The sequence below is a fragment of the Haemorhous mexicanus genome, chromosome 4 (assembly GCF_027477595.1).
Source record: "Haemorhous mexicanus isolate bHaeMex1 chromosome 4, bHaeMex1.pri, whole genome shotgun sequence".
Lineage (NCBI taxonomy): Eukaryota > Metazoa > Chordata > Aves > Passeriformes > Fringillidae > Haemorhous > Haemorhous mexicanus.
Window position 1 is genome coordinate 60,258,791 of NC_082344.1, and position 21,987 is coordinate 60,280,777.

Sequence of the window (21,987 nt, forward strand, 5' to 3'; positions counted from 1 at the left end):
CATTCAAACATATTTTTCTGTTTTTCTCCTTGGAACATTATCCTCCCAGCATACAAGAAATCTCAGCCAGCTTCTTTGATTCTCCCATTGTTTCTGGTTCAGCTTCAGTTGCTTTTATTCTTCACAATTCTCTTTATTTCTTCTTTTTTCAATTCCCTCTGTTTTGTAAGCACAACTGCCCTTTCCTGTCTTTTCCTAGTGAGTGACCTAAAGCTCTCCCCCAGTCCACACCGATGGAATTAAAATAAATTAATCAGAAGTGAAACAAATTTTATATCTGACTTCTAGCAATCTGACCAGTTTCTTAATGTGCTGTATCCCTTTACATTGCCTGCTGAGACTGTGAGAACTCATCTTTTCAGAGCTTCTGTTTGCCAGAGAACTAAGCATACTATCAGTCTGATGAACTAACATACCTATCAGTCTGAAGAATCCTCTCTCATATGCTAAAGAAAAAAATCTGGGAAAAGTATGTCCGTTAATGCAAAATAGTCAATGTGAAGTTCAGCACATTGGAGTATACTGATAAGCTATCTAAATGCACTTGCCAAATGAGATAACTTGTCTATTGTAAGCCATCCAAAAATATTCTCATGGCTAGGATCCCAGTAAGTATAAACATTCTGATGAAGCAAAATGATTTAGAGTTACAATTAAAAAAACTGGAGTAAGCAAAAAGATACATAGGAAACATAATAATAATCCTATCCCAAAAGATTGTGCTATCCGAGGGGATCTAGAATATTAATTAGTAAGTTGTTGCAAACCTATAAAAAATCATCCTATAATTACTCTGAAAAAAAGTTGCAATTTCAAAGCTACACTGCAGAATAGCATACTGGATTAATTATGCCAGACTGCAGCAATAACCTTGAATTAAAGCTGCAACCTTCTATTTTTAAGAAACAATTGCCTTTCTGGTTGATGAAACCTGTCGTCCCATCAGGTAACAGACGTGACCAGGAAAGAGAAAAGCAATAATGAGTCAATCCAAGCTGTTTGATACATTTCAAATCTTCCTCCCACAGAGTGTAGCTGCCACAAGCTACATCACCAGTCTGGTTCTTGAAAACTCGATCTCCTCCCTGATGAGTGAATATGTCCCAGACATTAGGGCCCTTTCCATCTGCATTCCAGCCTTCTGCTTGAAAAACAAAACTTGGTCATTACACTTTTGACATCAAAAGACATATGTTGCAAGTAAATAATTTATCACAAAGTAGGTGCAAATCCCATGGGAAAATTGAGAAGTATTCTCTACCCACTCCTTATATTATTTAAAGTAACTAGGAACTTTCAAGCATTAATATACATTTTTATTAGGTTTTGCATTTATTCATATTTTTACTTGCTGCTAATTATTTGAAAACTATGTTTTAAAAAACATTCAGACTTCTAACACTCTTCATACTTCCTTAGCCAAAAATCAGATGTTTGCCACTCTTGAGATATTACAGGTTTTCACAAAGGGCATTTTCTAATGCAACTTCCATCCATAAATGTAAAAGATCAGTCCATATCAAAGAAAGCCTTTAGGGTATGAGAAATACATCCAACAAATAGGCACTTATGGCTTTCAGGATGTCCTTTGAAAATCTTGACAGTTTGTTAAAAAGAAAGGAATGCCATTATGAGCCATGGCCCTAGGCATATACAAGCTGAATTAATAACACAGCTTTAAAAAACTTCAGCTTTTTGTTTAGCCAGACATCCACAGAAATTAGTTTTGAATGTTCAAAAGCACTGCACCATTTTCCCCAAACTTTCAGAGTTTTAGGATATTTCTTCACAATTCTAAAATTAAGACACACAGATAACCATTAAAATATTCACAATTTAGTTGTTGTCTGAGATCTAACAACATATACTATTTAATTTGAATAAATGCACCTCTCTTCATTAGAAGTTTCTTTGTCTTTCGTGGGCCATGCTACAGCTGAGGAAAACATTACTTTTTTTTTGTGGAGAGATCTGTAAACTTACTTTCCTCTGTAAACCCCTGTGAAGTGTGATTTAATCATTAAATTGCAATTAACCTCAAAATGGCCAACCTCATTTACCACCAAGATTTTTCAGAGTCCCAGAGTGAATGCACTGTTCCAGGGTTATTCTTTAAAAACTAAAATGACATTGTGTGTTAAAATTATGTATAAATTAAATATCAGTTAGGTTATAAGATTAATAACTATATAATAGCTACATATCAATCCTCAATAAAAGTGTTTTAATAATCAATTAGTATCATAGAAATTAGAGATGGAGAAGAACTATTAGGAGGTCATTGAGTCCATCCCCTGCCAATGCAAGATTGCTCCCTTAAGTATATTCAGTACTTAATATACATCTGTCTTATTAAATCTAAGTTTAATGCAAGGTTAAGCATATTGAAGACACTTAATTTAAAGCATTACTAAAATCTGTAATATCACTTCTATAACCTAGCTTTTTGAAGATCATTGTCACATTTCATGGTCTTTACAGAATTTTATTGCAGCACACGAACACCAATACATCTACATTTGGTTGGTCAGTAAATTAAATTTTACATGGGACAACCTTCAAAGTAGGTCAAATTTTAGATCTAGACAGTTTGAATTTTTCCTAACCTCAGATTTTATGATAGACTTGGTGCTCTGTCTGTATGCTCCTCAGAAAAATACAATGCTACAAATTTTCTAGATCCTGCTTCAAATTACAAACATGACTGCTGAAATAAATAGTCATCTGAGAGAAGTGCAGGAAATAACAAATAACAGTAATTCGTTGATGGTACCTCGAGTTTTGAAGCCTTTAAGAGCAGGCTTCCTGCACCATATTGATTCAATAGCGCTCTTTTTTCAGTAGGGCTGGAATGAAAGGAAGAAAAAGCTGCAATAACAGGCAGTTAACACACCTCCGGTTAAGAATCATCATCTAGAGCAGAGGCTGAATGATCCCTCTTTTTTGTCTGCCTTCCTCCAGCAAAGGTAGTGGGAGGGAGGAGGAGAAGCATTTGATTTTTAGCAGTACTAACAGTACAACTCCAGCGGTCATTAGCCACTGTAAAGCCCTGACGGGGCTGTAGCAAGCAGACACGCTTTCAAGCATTCCTGACACTGTTCAAAGAGACTTCTCTGTACAGCATCGTGGGTCTGAGCCACCTGATAGTGTAGGAAGGAATCCAGCCGAGGCAACAGAAACCTCTAGATACACTAGCACATCCTGCTGAGCCACAATTAGTCTGCAGAGAGCTCTGCTCCGCTTCAATGAACCAAGCTTGCACCTCTAAGCTTGCTCAGAAACTTCCATGCTACACAGCACTCCATAGTGTAGGCATACCTGGAGTTTTAGTGAGCTTTGGGGCCAGGAAAAACAGTAATGAGGAACTGATCTTACACTCAAAATGTGTCAACTGGATACCAAATCATCACAACATACCATCAAATGAATAATCTAAATTATTATCATACATGTTTCCCATACTCTGTTGCACTCCCATACAACAGAAAGAAATGCAATGGTTTTTCCACTTGTTAATATTCCTAAAGCAATGGTTTTTCAACTTGTGAATATTCCTAAAGCAGGAATATTACTGATAAGAGTATATAAGTTTTCATGTACTTTGCCAAGTCACTTTTCCTCTAATTCAGCTGTCCTTTAACCTTTTGGAGTGAAAATTTCTTGACCTGGTCTCTGACCAAAAAGTTTAATTTTGTTTGAATTAATGCAGTTCCATTATTTGGCATATGAAAGAAGTGAAGAAAACCACTTTTACCATCACAAGAATTTTTTTGTAACGTTTCCCCAAAAAAATAAAAAAAAAAAGAAGAAAAAAAATCAAGCAGAGAGTTAGAATTTAGCATAGAAATGGCCCTCAGTAAGAAGAAGTGCTTTTGAATGTTCTGGTGCAAATTGATTTTGATTTGACTGAGTCATGAACCTTTGAAATCTGCACTTTGAGCATGCAGAGTACAATTGGTATGATTTTTTAGCGCTTTGAAATATACAGAGTGGAGAAGGTTGTGCTGTGCATAAATACATAGCTGACAGTAAAAAATAAAGTAGCCTGTCAGCTCGTGCCTCTTCCACTGTGTATCTTGTGATATGCACAGCAACTGAGTTTGGACTCTACAAGAACTATTGCTTCAATCATTCTGCCTCTAAGTCGGAAGCTGCACAGCCTCTGAAGCTGTCAGGAGAAGGAATTCCCTGTTGAGTTTCTTACTTCTGCAGGAAAAGGGTCATTTGAGTAGTGTCTAGACCATATTATAGATTTTTTTTTATGTTTTCCCCACTCAGAAGCCTTAAGAAAGTTCATTAAAAATACATTAAGAGAACATTAAAGTTGCACATCTAGCCACTCAAAAGGCAGGAAATTATAATGCACACACAATTCACATTTTAAAAATTAGTTAGAAGAGCTATGTGCATTGCAGGACTCAAGTTAGAATCTGGCCCAGAATATTGATTCCCTGGGAACTGTGAGCTGTGCAGTCTATTAGGTGAAGTGAACTGAGCTCGTTAAAAGGTACTGAGCATGGGCAAGTACTCTCAATTTCAGCAATAACCAAGAACTAAAGGCTACATCCTCAAAGACAATTTAGGATCTACAACTCCCATTTAGGTACTGAAATCAATGGGAGTTAAGTGTCTTTTATGCTGCAGGGTATAATATGAGAAAATCAGGTCTGTATGTATTTAGAAGGTTTATAAAGACAGATTTATGAAAGGATAATGTTTGGAGGGATTATGGCTGTAGGTGTCCCTGTGTTTATGTGTTTAGATTTCCTAATCTGCAACATCTTTTCATACTGTGCTGGGCAAATCCTTTCATTAGTCCCTCTATTCAGCTGGGACACATGTCCCTGGGGATAGCCCCCACAAGTCCAACTGTTAACCTCTCAGTTCATTGTTTTTCGTAATCTTTGGAGATGAGTTCCTAACTGATGACTTCTTGTGAGTACCAATGTCTGATGAGGCAGTTCTCCCACCCAGTTTCAAAATAGCCAATAGCAATCTACTTGAACTAGCTGTACAGAAATGATATATGCAATAAGTAGATGAAAAAATTACTTATGACTGCATCCTCCTCTCCCCCACCTCCCGATAACTAGCTCCATTTCCATTACCTAGCCATGTTTCTGAGATTTGAAACATCTTTTACTTTCTTCTTACTCCTCGTTAGAAGTGTTTAAACAGAAGTGCTACATGAATTTGCATCAGAAGTAGCATCTACATAACAAGGCAAAGATCAAACACTCTCCTACCTGGGTCCAGACTTTTTGTTCACTTAAAACTTCTTTAACACTTTGATAGCTAAAAATTGACACCTTCAATTTGATATGCTGCTGTAGCTGCACCCCAAGCAAATCCAACTGGAAAAGCAATATCCTCCAGCACCAGCTGCAGAGGACAGGTGAATACACAGCATTATGTGTGCTGTGGAGATAGATGCTGGTTTCATTTGCAGACAACACTCCCTGGCTTGATCACTCTTCCACTTGTTACAAGCAGATTCTATATGGAAGACAAAAATAAACCCTGTGCAGCTTCACACACTGAAGGGTAAGCCAAGCACTTTGCATATCTTGGGATTAAAGTGGAGAGGTTCAGTCAGCTACCAGTAAAAGTGGAAAAGGCAGCAGTGGAAAAGACTAGGGTGGTCACAGTAAAAAGGCTCCTCCTAATACAAAGAATTAATATGCAAAACAGATCCCTCTTTCCCTTCACTTGCCTCTCATCTCCCCATACCGAGAACTTCGTGGACCCTCTATTCAATATAATTCCTTTAGCCACCAGGCAAAAAATAATTTCCACCAGTAAGCATCAAAAACCAGCAGTCCCTCTTCTTTTCTCACATCAAAATATTTTTTTCTCTTCCAACACCAAGAAAATTTGCCTGAAGTAGCTGAAAAAGGATATTTTAGCCATTACATGTTTTGCAGTGGAAACCAATGAGTAGATGAGCAAGATTTGTATGGGAGTACAGACAGAACAGCTATCTTTCTCCTTCTTTAAAACCCCGTAGATGCTCATTTTTTAGAGAAGCAATGACAACCTTATGGCATGTGTGCCAGAATCAGCATCTGCAAAACAGCCCTCAGGTCTCTTCCTCTACCTTCTGTCAATGCTGTTACTGCTCTCCTGTCAGCAGACTGAAAAGGGAGCAGCAGCAGGAGGAGAGTCAGGTAACAAGTGGGATGGGTTGAAAGTAGTTTACTATCCCTCTCCAAGAAACTGCAACACCTGGCACACTAGATGGCATTACTGAATATATTTATTTATTTATTTATTTATTTAACTTACTGGTGTTTTCCCCCCATTTATAGTAACACTACACCCACGCTGCTTTTGCTGAGGTCAGTATCAGCACATAGTGGACTGCTGTAATCTATCACCACTATTCTTCTTCTTTACTCCACTTAATTCTCTTGACTCTCAGATCTTTCTGGGTGAGGACCTACTTCTGCTAAGCATTACACAGGTAACTGACATTTTCTTTGATAATGAAAATAAGAAAACTTTCTATGCAAAGGAAAGCCACTAATACAGTCAATGCACATACTTTTGACAAGAATACACACAATAAAAGAATCAACTTTTTAGAAAAAAATAAATTCCTTTGTAGAGACACAGGGAAGTTGATTTAATTCCAAAACGAATATTGCAGAACCAGACAGCGCAGATGCAATGCAAAATAATTTGGGCTTTCACAGCAGGCATATATTTCCTCAAGTGTCTTTCATAGGAAAGGTAAAAGCCCCTTGAATACAAAGGAACAAAGGGGGAAATGAGGCACAACATACTAATTTGTTCCCAAAACACATGCTGACATAGTCTAGGCAAACATGCATATCCTCCATGTGTATTATAAAGGTGATCAAAACCTGGTAAAATGAACTAGTCACTGTTCTCTTGTTGATGCTGCATACACAGGCTTTCATCTGCAAGATAAGGACAGTTACCAGAAAAAGTCACCAGGGCCACCTTAAATTATGATTAATAAGTATTAATGGACCAGAGTAATAATGCTTATTTTTTACATCATTAAATGTTACTGGTAGGCACCTTTGAAAATGTAAGTAACATTAAATTTTTTCCCTGAGAAGAACACATTTCAATTTCACAGGAGATATAATAAAAATGTAACTCAATAATACGGGGAGAGGGGCAGACAGGATATAGTAACAATAAAAATCCAATAAAAAGTTTTCTAAAAATGCTTAAGCATAAAAACAAGGCTAAAAAGTGTCACTGCTGATTCCCTATCAGGAATCAACAGAGATGGGTTTTGAGAGAGATTGAGTAGGAGAAAAATATTCCATAAGCAGTCTGGGGGACAGTGAACAAAATTTGCCTCAGAGGTTAAGACAGATTCACAGTAATGAGATACCAGCTTATGTCAGGTAAGTAGGCAGATTCTGAAAGATGCAGGGGTCAAAATTCAGAGAAGCTGCACTGATAGCAACTAAGATAAAACATTTCTGGCAACCCAGATTCTACATTTCTGATCCCATTTCTAGTTGTATTTCTGGATTCATAAGTCACTCCTTACTGCAGTGGTGTGACTTGAAATTACATCTTCATTTAGACCCTCTGCATGGCTTCTAGGATGCACTCACCTTCTTACTCCGACAATTTTCCCTACATCTAACAAATAATCTGGCCCCAATGTGAATTTCAGTATTTCACTGTCCCATGCTTTTTTTTCAATCTATATAAGTATAAAACTTAAAGAGAACTATTAAGCTCTTCCTAGAGGCAATATTTTTCCAGGCTACATTTAAGGCCTTTACATTTGCACTGGCACATACCAAATGAGCTCAAGCCAAGTATGCATAAGAAAAAACAAACAGCATCCAAATGTATTTGGACAAAGATATCTTTGTCAAGTCAATAAAAAGCAGGAGTAATCAGCCCTGATAACACAGCTTAGCAACTAACTTTTCAAAATGTGAGATATTTTATTAAGGTGAAAGAAGAATAGATTTTGGTGCTGGACTTCAAGTCATGTGGGGTTAATTATTATCAGAAGAGTTGTATCTTGTCAAAGGGAGATTTTCCTGACTGAATCGATGTTTCCTATTATAAATGTCCTATTCCTATTAGTAATAGTATTTACTATGGAGTTTAGAAATTAAATTTTAAAGGGGTGGTGAAAAATAAAATCTTGTTCCTGAAATTTTACACTATGCATGCACCAGTAGAAAGATATACCATCTTTGGAAGCAAGACTTTATGTCTCTGAAACAGCCAAAGATAGAAGTTCATATCTTCTGTGAGTTCTCTTTGTAATTGCTACTCATAAATTTAGCTTCTCTCTCTGGCAACATAATAGAGCAGATACTGAGAAACAAATTTACTAAAGCACTTTGAAGTCTGTCAGACAATCTTGATTTTTTAAATAGAAATACAAAAGTAATAAATAGAGAGCAGAAGATATACTGTCATTTGTCTGACTTTTAGCCATATACTGTATTCTTTAAAATCTTTTAGCACTGGGCTTTAGCAAGGTGTTCTCAATTAAGTTATGGAGACACCATACTGTCTCTACACCATCGCTGCAGTAGAGAACTCATAACTTTGATTCTCTAAATTCAGCCTTAATTAGAAGCCTCTCCTGGACTGTTGATTAGCCTTTCTTCTCCCATCACCAATGTGTCAAAATTCTGTTCCCAAACTTAAATCAAATTGGAAATGAACTATCATGTTGACTGAAATGAAGGGTGATGACAAACAATGAAGGGTAATGATAAACAATAACTTTGAAGGGAGGCATTTAGTGCAGTACACAAAGATTAGTATTACTTCTGATCACATTTAATAGCTTCAATAATGAGCTGGAAGAGGGAGTAAATGGTACATTAATGAAATCTGCAGATCTATTAAACTAGGAGGAGCTGAGCACACTGCTGAAAATAGAGAAATAATTCAAGGGTTCTTGGGAAGATTAAAAACACCAGCAGAATATTGCAATGAGATTCCATTTAGAAAACAGATGAATAATATTTTGGTAAAAAATCAACAGATGGTAACAGGTAAAAATCTGGAGAGCTGTAATGCTGGAAGAGATTTAAAATTAAGAACATCAGGAAAACTAGGCAGGAATCTGTAACTGAGCAGTAGATATAAACTGTGAAATTTGGGCAAAACTATTAAAGAATAAGTAAACAAATAATGACTCATCTTTAAGCAGCTCTACAACTATCAGCTCTCTTCTGTGTACAGCACAGGCACTGGAAAAGCAGACTATCAGTCTCAGATGGTTACAGCTACAGAACTTTTTCCTGGAAGAAAACTTAAAAGTAAGCCTTCATATAAAAGTGTTGTCCTCCATAAAGTGAATGACATAACAGTGAGCCACTGGCTAAAAAAAACCATAAAAAAAGCCCAAGAGTGAAGAAATAAAATATTCTCCCACTGCTTCTGGTAATTGAATCATGCAGCTTGGATTTTTTGATATTTCTGAGGAAACTGCCAATGGATTGCCAGCTGCTATGAGCTTTCCAATACCAGATATATGGGCACAATATCTTGGAGACCTAAAGCTGGTTGTGAGCAAGTTAGCTGCATTTGGGGAGCTTACACAAATTAATCTTGCTGGGAATAACTCTACAGAAACTGTAGTGGAGGGCCAAACTAGTGTTACATCACTCCCTGAACCAGAAAAAGTCTCAGCAATTCAGCATGGCAACAGCATTAGGATGTATAATAAGTTTGTAAAGTGATATTCCATATTGGTCATCAGTCTTCAGAAGTCCTTGATAGTTCTTGGATGTCGAAGGCAATTGTTCTTTATTGCTGAGTGCCTCCATACAGTATTTTAAAGTGGGCTTGTCTGCTCAGGAGTTTGTCACTGTCACTACATTGTGACACAACACTGGATGTGCAGAGCAGGGCACTGATCCACAGATTTAAATTTGCACACTTCAGTAGAAAACCTGGCAAAAGCCCTTTCATGTAAAGCCATGCTCTATTCATTTATATCTTGGTAAGTCATGCTGTTCCATACCTCTGGATTGCTCATCTTTTAGGTGAACGAACTTAAAAACAACAAGCCAGCATGCAAAAATATGAGGATTAAAAAAATGGAAGAGATAGATATATGAAAAACAAGACAAAAAATACCAGGAGTATAGGCAAGCCCTCAGGTCCCTTTTTGAATGCACTGTGAGACAGCACACTTTCACTGGTGTTCCAGGAAGAGTTGTCTAAATTTTCCAGAAACGGAGAGTTTCAAGATGTTTGCAGAGCTACCTACTGGCAAACATGCTTGAAATGATTTTGCCAGAAAATATCTGCGGCAACTTATCAGTTTGGCTGCAACTGGTTATAAAGAGACAACTGAATGATTTTAGCTAAACTTGTTAACATTTTTAAAATAGAAGGCAAAGACTTACACATGTTTGAAAGTGGCACAACTTCCCTGTTTATGCCATGAATCTGTAGGCCATTTTGCTACACAGCTAAATCTTCAAAATCATGTACATAGAATCTTCACTGGACATACTTAGTTCTGCTTTAAAATCAGTATGCCTCATTTTTGACACTACACGTTGAAATCCCAGCAACTTATCCTCTGGAACATAATTTAAGTGCCTAAAACAAGAAGTCAAATTTAGCTGATTTGAAAATGTTTTTGTTTTGCTGTTTCTGAAATGTCTCCCTTCTTAACAGGTAAATCATATTTACCCTTAGAAACTTGTCCTATTTCTTGGTTTTTATAGCTGAAAGATTATATACATGATGTCTATATTATTCTCCCATTCTAACATTCCCAACTTACATATTTCCTAGCACAGGAATGTTTTTAATTTCTTCTGACCTCACATGCCATCAACAAGATGTGTGCTGACATCACAACCCACGGCAGGGGGTAAAAACATTGCTGAGATGTTTGAATACTTACAGGCACAATATCTGTGGAGATCACTGACCAGAGCCAAACAAATTTGAAAGAAAACTGACACTGGTGAGAATACATGGCTGAATAAATATTGGTGCTGCAACCTGAAAAGCTGGTGCAGGTACCAGGCACCAGAGAATATACTTGAAGAGACACTACACATGGTGGTACTAAGGGAAATGCTTCAAGCAACATCCATACCACCACGAAAAAGCAAAAATCAACACCATCAGATAAACTTGTTTTAAAACTGAATTATCACAGAAACACTTTTTTTTTTTGTTTCATTTTTATGCAGATTTTCTCACCAAAGCACTAATAACCTTAAATTTCTTAACAAATTTTACTGCCTTTTTTTTTTTTTTTCAAGGTTTGGGTTGTGGTGAGGTTTTATTTTTATTTGTTTTTGGGTTTTTTTTATAGTTTTTAGTTATTTTAACACAATCATAGAATAAACCAGGAAAGGATTCTACCCAGACCAATTTTATATTGGGGATATATTGACAAAAGAAAATTATTTCATATGCATAAAGTCCTGCTGAGTCACACTATTTGTTTTCAGAATTAGCTTGAAATAGTGCAACTAGTTTATACAGCACTGAAACTGTATCTTTCATTTTCTTTTTCTTCCAGAAATTCTGTTTCTCAAGTCACTGACTATGACTAATGACATTGACTATGACTTCAGCAAATATGCTTGAAAAGCTTCTTTCACCAGTCAGGATTAAGAAATGCCATTATATTAGTGCATTTACATAAAATTCACTTCCCTGTATCAGCAATATAGAACCATCTACTATTAAATGGCAGCACACTATGAGAGATAGTAGTTGATATTACTTTCCAAAAGATTTGTTCTTCCCCATTATCCTGTAAATATTTTTTCCTTTTGCAAGAAATACTATCCATTGTACTCCTTTTCATCCTGCAAAATAGTAGTGAGCACTATTGCTTGCACCTGGAAAAGGAGATGTACAACAGTACTCTAATTTGACAAATTAATTCAAATACCTATTTGAAATTCAGTCAACACGGGTTATTTTTCAAACAACTTGAGTTTTATGCATACATATACACACATATATACAGTCTTCCAAACTGTATTTCTGATGTGCAGTGATATCTCAGGACTATGCTATTCTGGTACACAAAATATGTACCTTACTCTGAAGCTAATCTAATAGAATAAAATGGGGAAAAAAATCAACACAACTGTTTAACATAAATTTCTATTCCTTAATTTCAACACATAAATTTAAAAGAAGATTAAAGGATACAGTAGGCATCATGAGGCAGCACTGACCTTTTTACCATCACAAAAGTTGTTTCCTTAATAAAGAAATCACATGGATAAATACAGTGTCTCATTCAATCTAAGCTCTTTATGTGTTCCCTCATATTTTAGCTCGGCACTGAGTAAACTGAACTATCCCATAGTGTTGATGAAGTCAAACACATTTTTACCCTTCTTAAATAATACTCCAGAATTTTATAATCAGACAACAAAAAAGGTGGAGTTTATGGGTAAGCAAATTTATTTTTTGATCAAGCTCCTTTGATTTTCTCTTAATTGCCCTTCAGACTAAACTGGTGAATAGAACTAGTAAGGGCTGTTGTATGGAAGTTTTTGGCTGCTGAGTGATCAATATCCCATAGGAGGCAACAGTTAGAGAGCCATGAGGACGTGGATATTTGGCACACATCCATACTAAGCTCTTAGAAATGTTTCTGGTTCCTCACATTGCCACGGAGGTATGTAGAAAAAATTGTGTTTAGGTAATTAAAAGACTACATCATAATCTATGGCATAGATTGGGGCAGGGGAACAAAGGCAACCTTTTATTTTCTAGCTTTTGAAAAGCAGATGTTGTGAATAACCACTATTTCGCAGATTACATACAGCAGCTTATTAAATGTATTTAAAATCTGTCCAATGGTGGTGCTGCTAGCCACATCACACTCCTCTCAGTCTGAGCCAAGGCAAGAAGTTGTAGCAATAGAAAGCTATTGCCTCTGATGTGGACCTTGCCGTTGGTTGCAGTTATTTGTTTCCTTGCCAAAGAGTGAGTAACTTTATGTTGAGTTCCAAGTTCTCCAGCAGACTGTGCTCTACTGATTACCAATTACTTTATACTCTGTTTCTGGCCTGTATTCATGATCTTAGCCTCAGTTTTGTTTTGGTTTGTCTTTTGCATTTTTTTAAAACACAGCCTTTGGCAGTAGCAGGAGAATGACAGGGGAACTTTTGTTGGGCCTCCAAATTCTAGTATGGAGCCTGCTCCAGCTCTGTAGGGGCAGTCCAATCCACTTAATGAAAAGATGATGGGGGCTGAAGCATTCTCAAAGTAGACAGAATCTTTGGCAGACTACACAACCAAACATTAACAAGTTATCCACTGAGCTTCTATAATGTGTATTTCTTCTCCAAGGCTTACACTGGGTCCAAATTTATGGAAGCTTAATAGATATGGCAAGAGAGGTAAGCTGACAAGAATGTGTCATTGGTGTCCCAATTTTTATTCACTCCTCAGTCAGTGCCTAGAGTGCTAAAGCTATCTTGTTTCCTTTCAGCAGAAATTTTGTGCTTTAAATGCCTCTCATCCATACCACTCATATAAATTTGAGACTGAAAAGAAAAAGGCAGCCAGACTTGTGGTCTGAAACAATGAAGAATAGATGCAATGGTTATTAGACGTCTTAAAGGAATTTTTTGCAAGGATCTGGTTCTTATTTTGCCTGAGACAGGTTAGAATATGCATTTCTCAATAACCAGATGAGTGTCTGAAGCAGCACATATTGGTTATCCTGAGCTGAACTCAAAAATTCCTCTATTTTTTTTTTTTCTTCTTCTTGGCATCCTGGGTATCTTTTTAAAAAAAAGTATACCATAATGCTGCATTCTGACAACATATCTTAGTTCTAAATCTCAGTTTAGAGATTTAAAAGGGGAAAAAAAAAGTAATAGTAATTTCTATTTTGACCTCATCTTTCCATACTCACTGTTTTCCTCCTTCTAAGCATCTTTGTCTGGAATTGCCCAGGGTACAGTGGAAAAAATGCAAATTCTATCACATTTCCACAAGTAGTATACCCAAAGGTTTCCATTTTGGACTCTGTATGGACACAGGCTCTACAAACAAAATCAACAAAAGCTTTCTATTAGTCATTGACAGTAGGATCAAGTCTTAGCTTTCACCACAAAAAAAAAAAAAAAAAATTAATGAGCTGGAATAAAATAAAAAGAGGAGAAAATAACATATGAATGTTATAAAAGCTTTTTTGTCCATCAAAAATATTTTTTTTCATATGACTGCAACAGACATATTTAAGGTACTTCTGCCGTCTTCTTTCAAAATGGCTGAACTTCCACTATGTCATGGGATGTTAATAGGTATTGCAAAAGGAATTTGGATTTTTTATTTCACTCTCCTTCTCCTATCCAAGATTAGCCAAGTCCTCATGCTATATATAAGATTTCTAAGGGTTTTCTAATGGCTGCAGGTTTGGTATTTTTCCTGCAGTTATAGACTACAGCCCTGGATTGATGCTTAGAACAGATCCAAAATATGTATCATTCATCATGCTTTGTGTCAGGTGCTATTGGTTATAGAGCTTGCAATTGTTATCCAGCTGGATTAGTGCCTTAACTGTACCTTTGCTATTCAGAGAGAAGGTTTAAAATGAACACTATCTTTGTTCTCCTACAATAGTTCAGTGAGAATGTCAGCATAACAGAGCAAGCTGGGAACACTTTCTGAAGATCTTGTGATATTATAACTTCTGTTTATCACTATACCTGTTTATTAACCTGGAATAATTTATAGCCATTAATTTCTCTAGGCAGTGGTTTGTTCTCTCTTTAAAAATAAGATGACACGAAGCTGAAACTTTTTCAGTTTTTTTTTTCCTTGAATTTGCTGAGTTTTCAGTTCTATGTGAACATCTATGAAAGGTGTTCACAGATGAAGCAATGGAATGAGAACACAATACATAGGGAATAGCACTGCCAAAAGAGAAAGAATCCTTAAAATAAAAAAAAATTTAGAAAACGGAAGTATGTTCATACCAATTGTTTACTGCCACAGTACTGGACGCATTCAGTGCAAAAAGATTATAATAGATTATAATGCTGTTATGCACAGATCTTTCTCTGTCCCTGGAAAGACACTACATAGGAGAAAAGAGCCCCCAAAGAAAAGAGAAATGATTCCTCAAAGGCCACACAAAAATTCAATATCAGGATTAGGAAACATTTAGATCTTTCATCAGGCACATGTCCTTTCCAGAGGACAATACCTATCTGAACCTTCTCATGTCTACTCCAGAAAAGCTAAGGAAACATGCAGATAGATATTTACTTTAAAATACATAACTATAAAAACGGAAAGCTAGAAGTTTTTTTTAGCTTTAATTATTTTCACATTGATGTATACCCTGAAAGCAAATATACAGTTCTGTTTTGCTCTGGCCAGCATGTCTGTTGGAATGTGCTACAGAATTTGGAACTTTGTATGTTCCTTCAAAAACTGACATTAATGGAGCTTTGTAACAGGAATGTAAAAATGTCAGAAACAAGACCTGAAACCCAAACCCATGTATCTCAGCTCTGCCCTTCTCTGCAGTAACCTGCATGTACTGCTGAGTGGATGCTGAAATATATCTTTTCATCCATAACTTTGCAATAGCAAGTTTCCTGCACTAAATTTACTTTGCATCTTAAAAGTTTAAAAGTTGAATGACGGCCTATTAAAGCCAATAGTATAGAATCTCAGCTTCTGTGGAGAAGGAAATATTAAAGGCATGTGTTCTGTACACAACCAACTAAAATAGGAACACTGTAATGACATTAAAGATTACCTTTTTATTATTCAAATTTCTCCTGCGAATCTGTAAAGGAAAGAGGTGATTTTATAAAAGACATAATTAGAGCTGCTTTTGAGGAGAGTTGTGATCACAATCTACTAAGAGGATAGATAAGTATTTGACTATGGGACTAGAATTTTAACAGAAGTGACAGACCTATCTGAAAACAATAGCTTTTCCATTGGACAGCATCAAAAAACTGCTATGCTTTTCCATTGTGGCTTATCTCTGTCACTGCCCACTTAAAGCACTTTAAAATTTATCCTCTTAACAATCATTAGCGCTTGAATAATATGTTTGCAGAGTTATTCATCACTAAGAAAATTAAGGAAATTTTTGTTTAGGGCTGGAAAAGGGAAAAAAATTGGTTATTTGACCATAATTCAGGGAATTCTATGGAGTAATGCCATTATCCCACTCACAGCATTTGATACTTGCAACCTCCCATGAGTTCATTCATTCTGCTCAGACAGGCATTTCTGCAGGCACTGTATCTTTTTGTGATTCCTTGACCATGGTGCAATCTCTCCTGGATGCTCGTCTCCCATGCCATGTCACAGCATCGTTTAGTGAGGTAAATGCTTACATGTACATATTCTGAGACAGGAACCACATAAAGAGGAGAGGAAATAATTCCTTTTTTCAAACATTGGCAATTTCATAATTTCACTTGTTTCTTAAAACACTGTTTCTTTCTAAACAAGGTCCATACCAATTAAAAAGAAATACAGTTCGTATAATCCGTATATATCTATCAAATAGGAACAGATTGGTAAAAAAGCACTGAAAAGAACATATCTATACTAAGTGTTCTCTAAGATAAATTTCAAAGTCTTCAGATATGAGTCTTGCTTAAAGCTCTGTAAGAAAAAATCCACAACCCTTCATGTAAGGAAAAGCAAACTGCTACATGTTAAGATCACAAAACTGGATGATTTTTTTCCCCTCAAACTTAATAAGTGAACTAGGATAAAACTGACCTCTGGTCAATGATTATATCTGAGAAATTTCAGCTGTGAAGTGAAAGTTTGACAAAGTCATAAATAGCTGAATAGGACAGAAAGGAAACATTTCAAAACCCTATAAATGTCACTATGATCTCCATTTGGAACACCATTACTAGTAATTTTACAATGCAGTACAGACAGCAGTCTAAGGTGATCAATGGAACAACAATATGTCTTAAAATCCATCCTAAAAAAGAGGAAAAGTATCATGAAGAATAGAGATGAGATCACAGACCATCCAGAAGACCACCTGCAAGGGAGTAAGACAAAGAAGAAAAGAAAGTCTGTTTTAGCCAGCTTCAGCTGGAATGACCTTTGAACCACTTAGTCATCAGTTTCCAAACACCCAGCTCTACCGGCCAATTACTCAGCAGAACATGACATGATCAATGAGCTAAAAGTTTTTAGCTGGTTGTATTGATCAAATATATAAACAAAACACAACTGTCAGCTGCTTTGAGTTTACTGCTGATGAAGGGATGTTTAAAACAATTAATGAATTAATGCTCAAACACAGATGAAAAAAACCTTAGCAGATATAAAAGAGCTAAAATATTTACTACTCAATTAATTTGTCTTATAATTGATTTTTTTAATTGTTTGACTGGCAAAACAGAAGTGTGATCTATAATTACCAGCTACCTATTATAGCTTTTTCTTTTTTTTTTTTTTCTCTTTGGATTTCTGTTTATTTATAAAGTGAAAGAAGCAGGATCGCTGGTGCTGCCAAACCCTGTTCAAATTATTGGTGCTAAAAAAATAAATATCAGAAAATGCAAATTATAACAAAATGTGAAGGTTGATTACTTTTTGTAAAAAAACAGGCAGATGAGCAAATGCTATGAAATGCTGAGGCAGGGCTGGGGCACACAAAGGAGTTATGGCAAACTAATGAGCTTCCAGGTGTCGGCTGAGCTTGGGTAGCTAGTGATATTTGCACTCTTAGCCCGCAGCAAACCTGAAACAAAAAGTGTGGGATAAATCTCCAGAGAAAGCACCCTCTGCTAGCAGGACCAGCCCCAAACAAGAGTCAAAGTTTGCAAAGGCACACGACTTTATGAAGAACAACTTACTTCACTCCTCCTTGACCTACTCTGAAAATAGGAACAATTTCAACTTTTAAAGGCAGTAATTTAATTTCCCTCTGACAGCAACAGAATGATCCAGGACTCAGTACAATCTTACCTTTTCAGAAGTGTCTATAAAACAGGGGTTGCTTTCAAAAAAAGATTTGGAGTCAAATTCATTATTGGTCTTCTGGAAAATGTAATTTATGTCTTGCTTAGCCAGGTAAGATGGGAGGTAATCTAGCTGTTAGAAAATAAGGAGCTGAGTTAAAGAAAATGGAAAGGGAAAGAATTAAGCATGAAAAGAATACTATTTAAGGAAAGGGTAAAAACAGAGAGATTAATTTACTGTTAGTTCCATTTTATCTCTTGTAAGTACATTTTTTAATTCTTTAAATCAAAGTTTTTCTGCTTTATGTGTACTGCCATTATTTCCCTGGAATGGAAAATGTCTGTTTTGTTCAGCAAGTGTATGTTAGAAATCTTGCACTATTAAAAGATGGTGCCAATGTTAACTGTTATACAAAGGATTAAATCTTAACTAAGTAGTATTAAAAAGTGACTCTATAAACCTTTAGGTTATTGGTACTTAAAGATTTTTCAAAGAAAAGAAGACCAATATGAGGGATTAATAGTTAAGGTTATGCAAAATCCACTTAATCAGCATGGCTAATTTTAGTTTTGACTAAAGCTGCTGGCAACTATGTGTATTTTGCTTTGGGGCTTTACTTTTGAAGAGAGCAATGAATACATTTTTGAGGTAAATTTATCTTAACTGAAAGCTTACCTAATGCTCTTTAATTGCTGAAAAAGTGATGTTAATAGCATTTGCATTTAGGAGAGGAAGAAGATCTTCAGCTGTGCATCTTTAAGACCCTAAAATAAGCATTTTATTTTCACATTTATATAATATACTGCTTGACTATAAAACAGGTGAATTTTATAAACAAGGCAGTCATCAACATGGGCATTGTTTACGAAGAAATAATAGTTCTCCTGATAGTACATTCTCTATTCAGAAAAGAGCCTAGGGAAACTGGAGCATACTCCAAAGATACAAACACAATGACTTGCCAAACTATCTAGGGCACAAATGTTGAGAATGAGGGTCTTTCATTGACAAATGCTATCTAAGCAAGGCAGACGCAGAGTGTCAGCTCAAGTAGCCCAGGCATTTTAAACCGAAAATAAAAACTTGCTAACACTTACAGTACTTGTACCTGACTCCAAAATCACAAAATCACAAAGGTTTAGATCATTCAACATGAAGTGGATTAAATGGCAGTTATGATCTTAGCTTAAATCAAACTATATGAATACAAACTCTACGCTTATTTTCCTTAGAGAGTCACATAAAATCTGAATGCATCCTAAACTGGTGGGGTAAGATGTTGAGAAAGAAAGAGCTGGGCATTAGGTGAAGTCAACTTCACAAGGCTGTCAAAAATTGTGTGGGAGGAGTTACCCTTTATATCAAAAAAATGAAGAGCCATGGTCATAATTCCAGAGTGGATGATAAAGGGCTTTATCTAGTGGAAAAAGTGGGTAAACCTACTAAAATTAGACTATTGATTTACAATTATGTGGAATTTGGGTAAGTGTACCTATGTTAGCACACTGCAATTATTCACACAAACAAGGTAATGTTATGTTAAAACATATGGCAAGATCCTAGCATACTAGTATAGAACAATTTAATTTATCATACATTGAAGTCTCTTCAGGTACTTTCAGTACTACTTTTTGTTTTCCAGCATCATGAATGAATGAATTAATTGAAATTCATGCAGCTTTGCTTCTCTACACCTGCTGTCATGGCCTGAGAAGGTCATGCCACCTTCTCTCTCTTTTAGCATTTTCATGGTACTTTTTCAGTGGAGCCTGTTTATCAGCTAGGATCATAAGGTATGATATACTGGAATAGATTCAGTGCATCCAACTATGTGAGTATTCTGTGTGTGGCAATAATCAGCATCTTTAGAAGAAAGCACACAAATTCCCAGTGAGCAAATGTATGTTCTCTCAGACTATGCCAAGGGCTGGAGAAGGCTTAAGCACTTTGTACAAAAGCTGAAAATTGCATGAAGTAAGTCAGTTCACTCTATTTAAAATTAGGCAAAGTGAGTAACTGAACAAAAGGCACTTTGGAAAAACAAAATCTCAACCTGTCAGGAGTGATGTTTTCCTTCCAGTAGAAAATTTATTCTGTAATGAATGTTGTGATTAGCTCTGTGTACTTACAGTGGTTGAGTTTCAGCTAGCTAGTTGATGTGTTGATAGTACTGTTATTTTGATAGCAATTTTGCAAGTGACTAAAGACTTACATAACTATTTGGGTGGCAAGCTGGTGCTGATCTTAGAGCTGCCATGGCCACATTGCTATACAGAGCTGTGTTACAGACTGCCTCTCCTACAGGCAGTATCTGCAAGGGCTAGTGTTATAGGATTTTGGCATATCTTGGACACAGGTCCCACAAGAAGCCATATGTTCCCCCACGGTCAGGTTAGAAAAGCTGTCTTCCAGGTTGCAAATGGCAATTAGACCAGACTCAATGAAACTGAGATAAGTCATACTGTACTATTTCCCTTGGTTAAATGTCATCCAGTAATACAATTCTGCCTTTTTAAAATCTTTCTGCTCCCACCATCTAGTCTTACTCAGATATTGTCTTTGATTCTTGATTTAGATAATTGCTTTGCAGACAACTGCATGGTACTCTTTGCTACACCTCAGAAGAAGCTGTACCTCTTTGATTGGAAAAAAATTGTTGGTAGAGATTTGTAGGAGGTATGATTTGAAAATTAATTATGTTAATAGTTTGGTTAAGAATCTTCAAAGCATTTTCTATTTTTCATTGTAGACTAGCAATTGGAGAACAGTAACTATAAGCAACAAGGACCTGAGCCTGAAATTTCCTGTACAGCTGTAATTCAAATTTCTTCACCTTCAGGCAATCACACTGCCCCCATTTCCTTATACAGTTGTTTGTTTTTTTTCTTTTTTTCTGAAGGCATTCAGAAAGGGCATATGTATCTTCACATCTTAATATTTGCTATTTGCATTCTTACTTACATGTATGTGACCTAATGCACTTCTCAAAAACACTTTAAAACTTTGAAAACTACTTATCTGTATGTGTTTCTACATAGGTATTTATATTACAGCTTCTCAATTAAAAAAGGAAAAAGTTACCCTTCCATATCTTCTAGTAAACATTCCTAAAAATGTATTTTAAACTCTGATTAGACCTCTCTATATCAGAAGCTGTTAGGTTTGGTTTTTTTAAGTGAAAGTATTGTTACTTATGAATAAATTTGTTTAAGTATGCTATAACAAATGGTTTCAGTTTCAGAGTAGAAGTATCTATATCCATTATAACTCACAACAAAGAATTGTAAACTTTGGAGGCTATGTAAATCTCTGTAGCATTCATTGTGCTTCAAAAAACCAGCATCTAAAAAAGGCTGACGATTACCTGGAATGTAAAAATTGGGACATTAAAAAGGGTCTACTATTCCCAGCAACTTTTGAAAGCATTCCTGGCACATTGCTTCCACTGAAAGAAGAGGTACTGGTGTGTGGGCTTCTTAAAATGTCCTTACAGCCTGCTGAGAGTAACTTAAAAGATCTTATATCTTCTGTTTTCACACTGTATCAACTCCAGCCATGTGGGCCTCCAACAGCAACAACTCCACAGTCACTCTTGTTTACTGTCTATTCCACCCATCATAAGCAACATTTCCCCTCTGTATATTGCATGTATCCTTTATTTTCTTCTCAGCAAGCAGGACTTGCAATCTAATATGTATTTGTATGCTGTTAAAGGTTGCTGCCATTTTCTATGAAGTGAACATGTCTAAGTAAGAATTTAGTTATAACAGGAAAAAAACCCCAAATCTATCAATTTTAATTATGTATTTTAAACTCTTAAATTTATCCTAAGACAATATTGTGATTGTACGAGTACACACATTTAGGAGTAGCATTCATTATGAGGAAAAACAAAGTTACCTTCATCTTTGCATCTTTACATGTGATCCTTTCCCTAAAAAAAAAAAATCAGTGAAGCAATTTTCTACTATTTAAAATACAAGCTCATAACTTTTTAACCCCAATCTATATAATGATATTGTATCCTTGCCCTTTTTAAAATTAACTATTCAA

General features: G+C 35.9%; 1 protein-coding gene across 1 annotated transcript; it reads right to left on the reverse strand.

The window, feature by feature from the left end:
- Positions 1–818: 818 nt before the first annotated feature.
- On the reverse strand, positions 819–20,191 carry LOC132327003 (cytosolic beta-glucosidase-like). Its single transcript, XM_059845673.1, has 4 exons — positions 20,147–20,191; positions 17,941–18,066; positions 5,310–5,382; positions 819–1,141 (listed from the first exon to the last, which is right to left on the reverse strand). The coding sequence occupies exons 1-4, from the start codon at positions 20,189–20,191 to the stop codon at positions 819–821; spliced, it is 567 nt and encodes a 188-aa protein (XP_059701656.1).
- Positions 20,192–21,987: the final 1,796 nt, after the last annotated feature.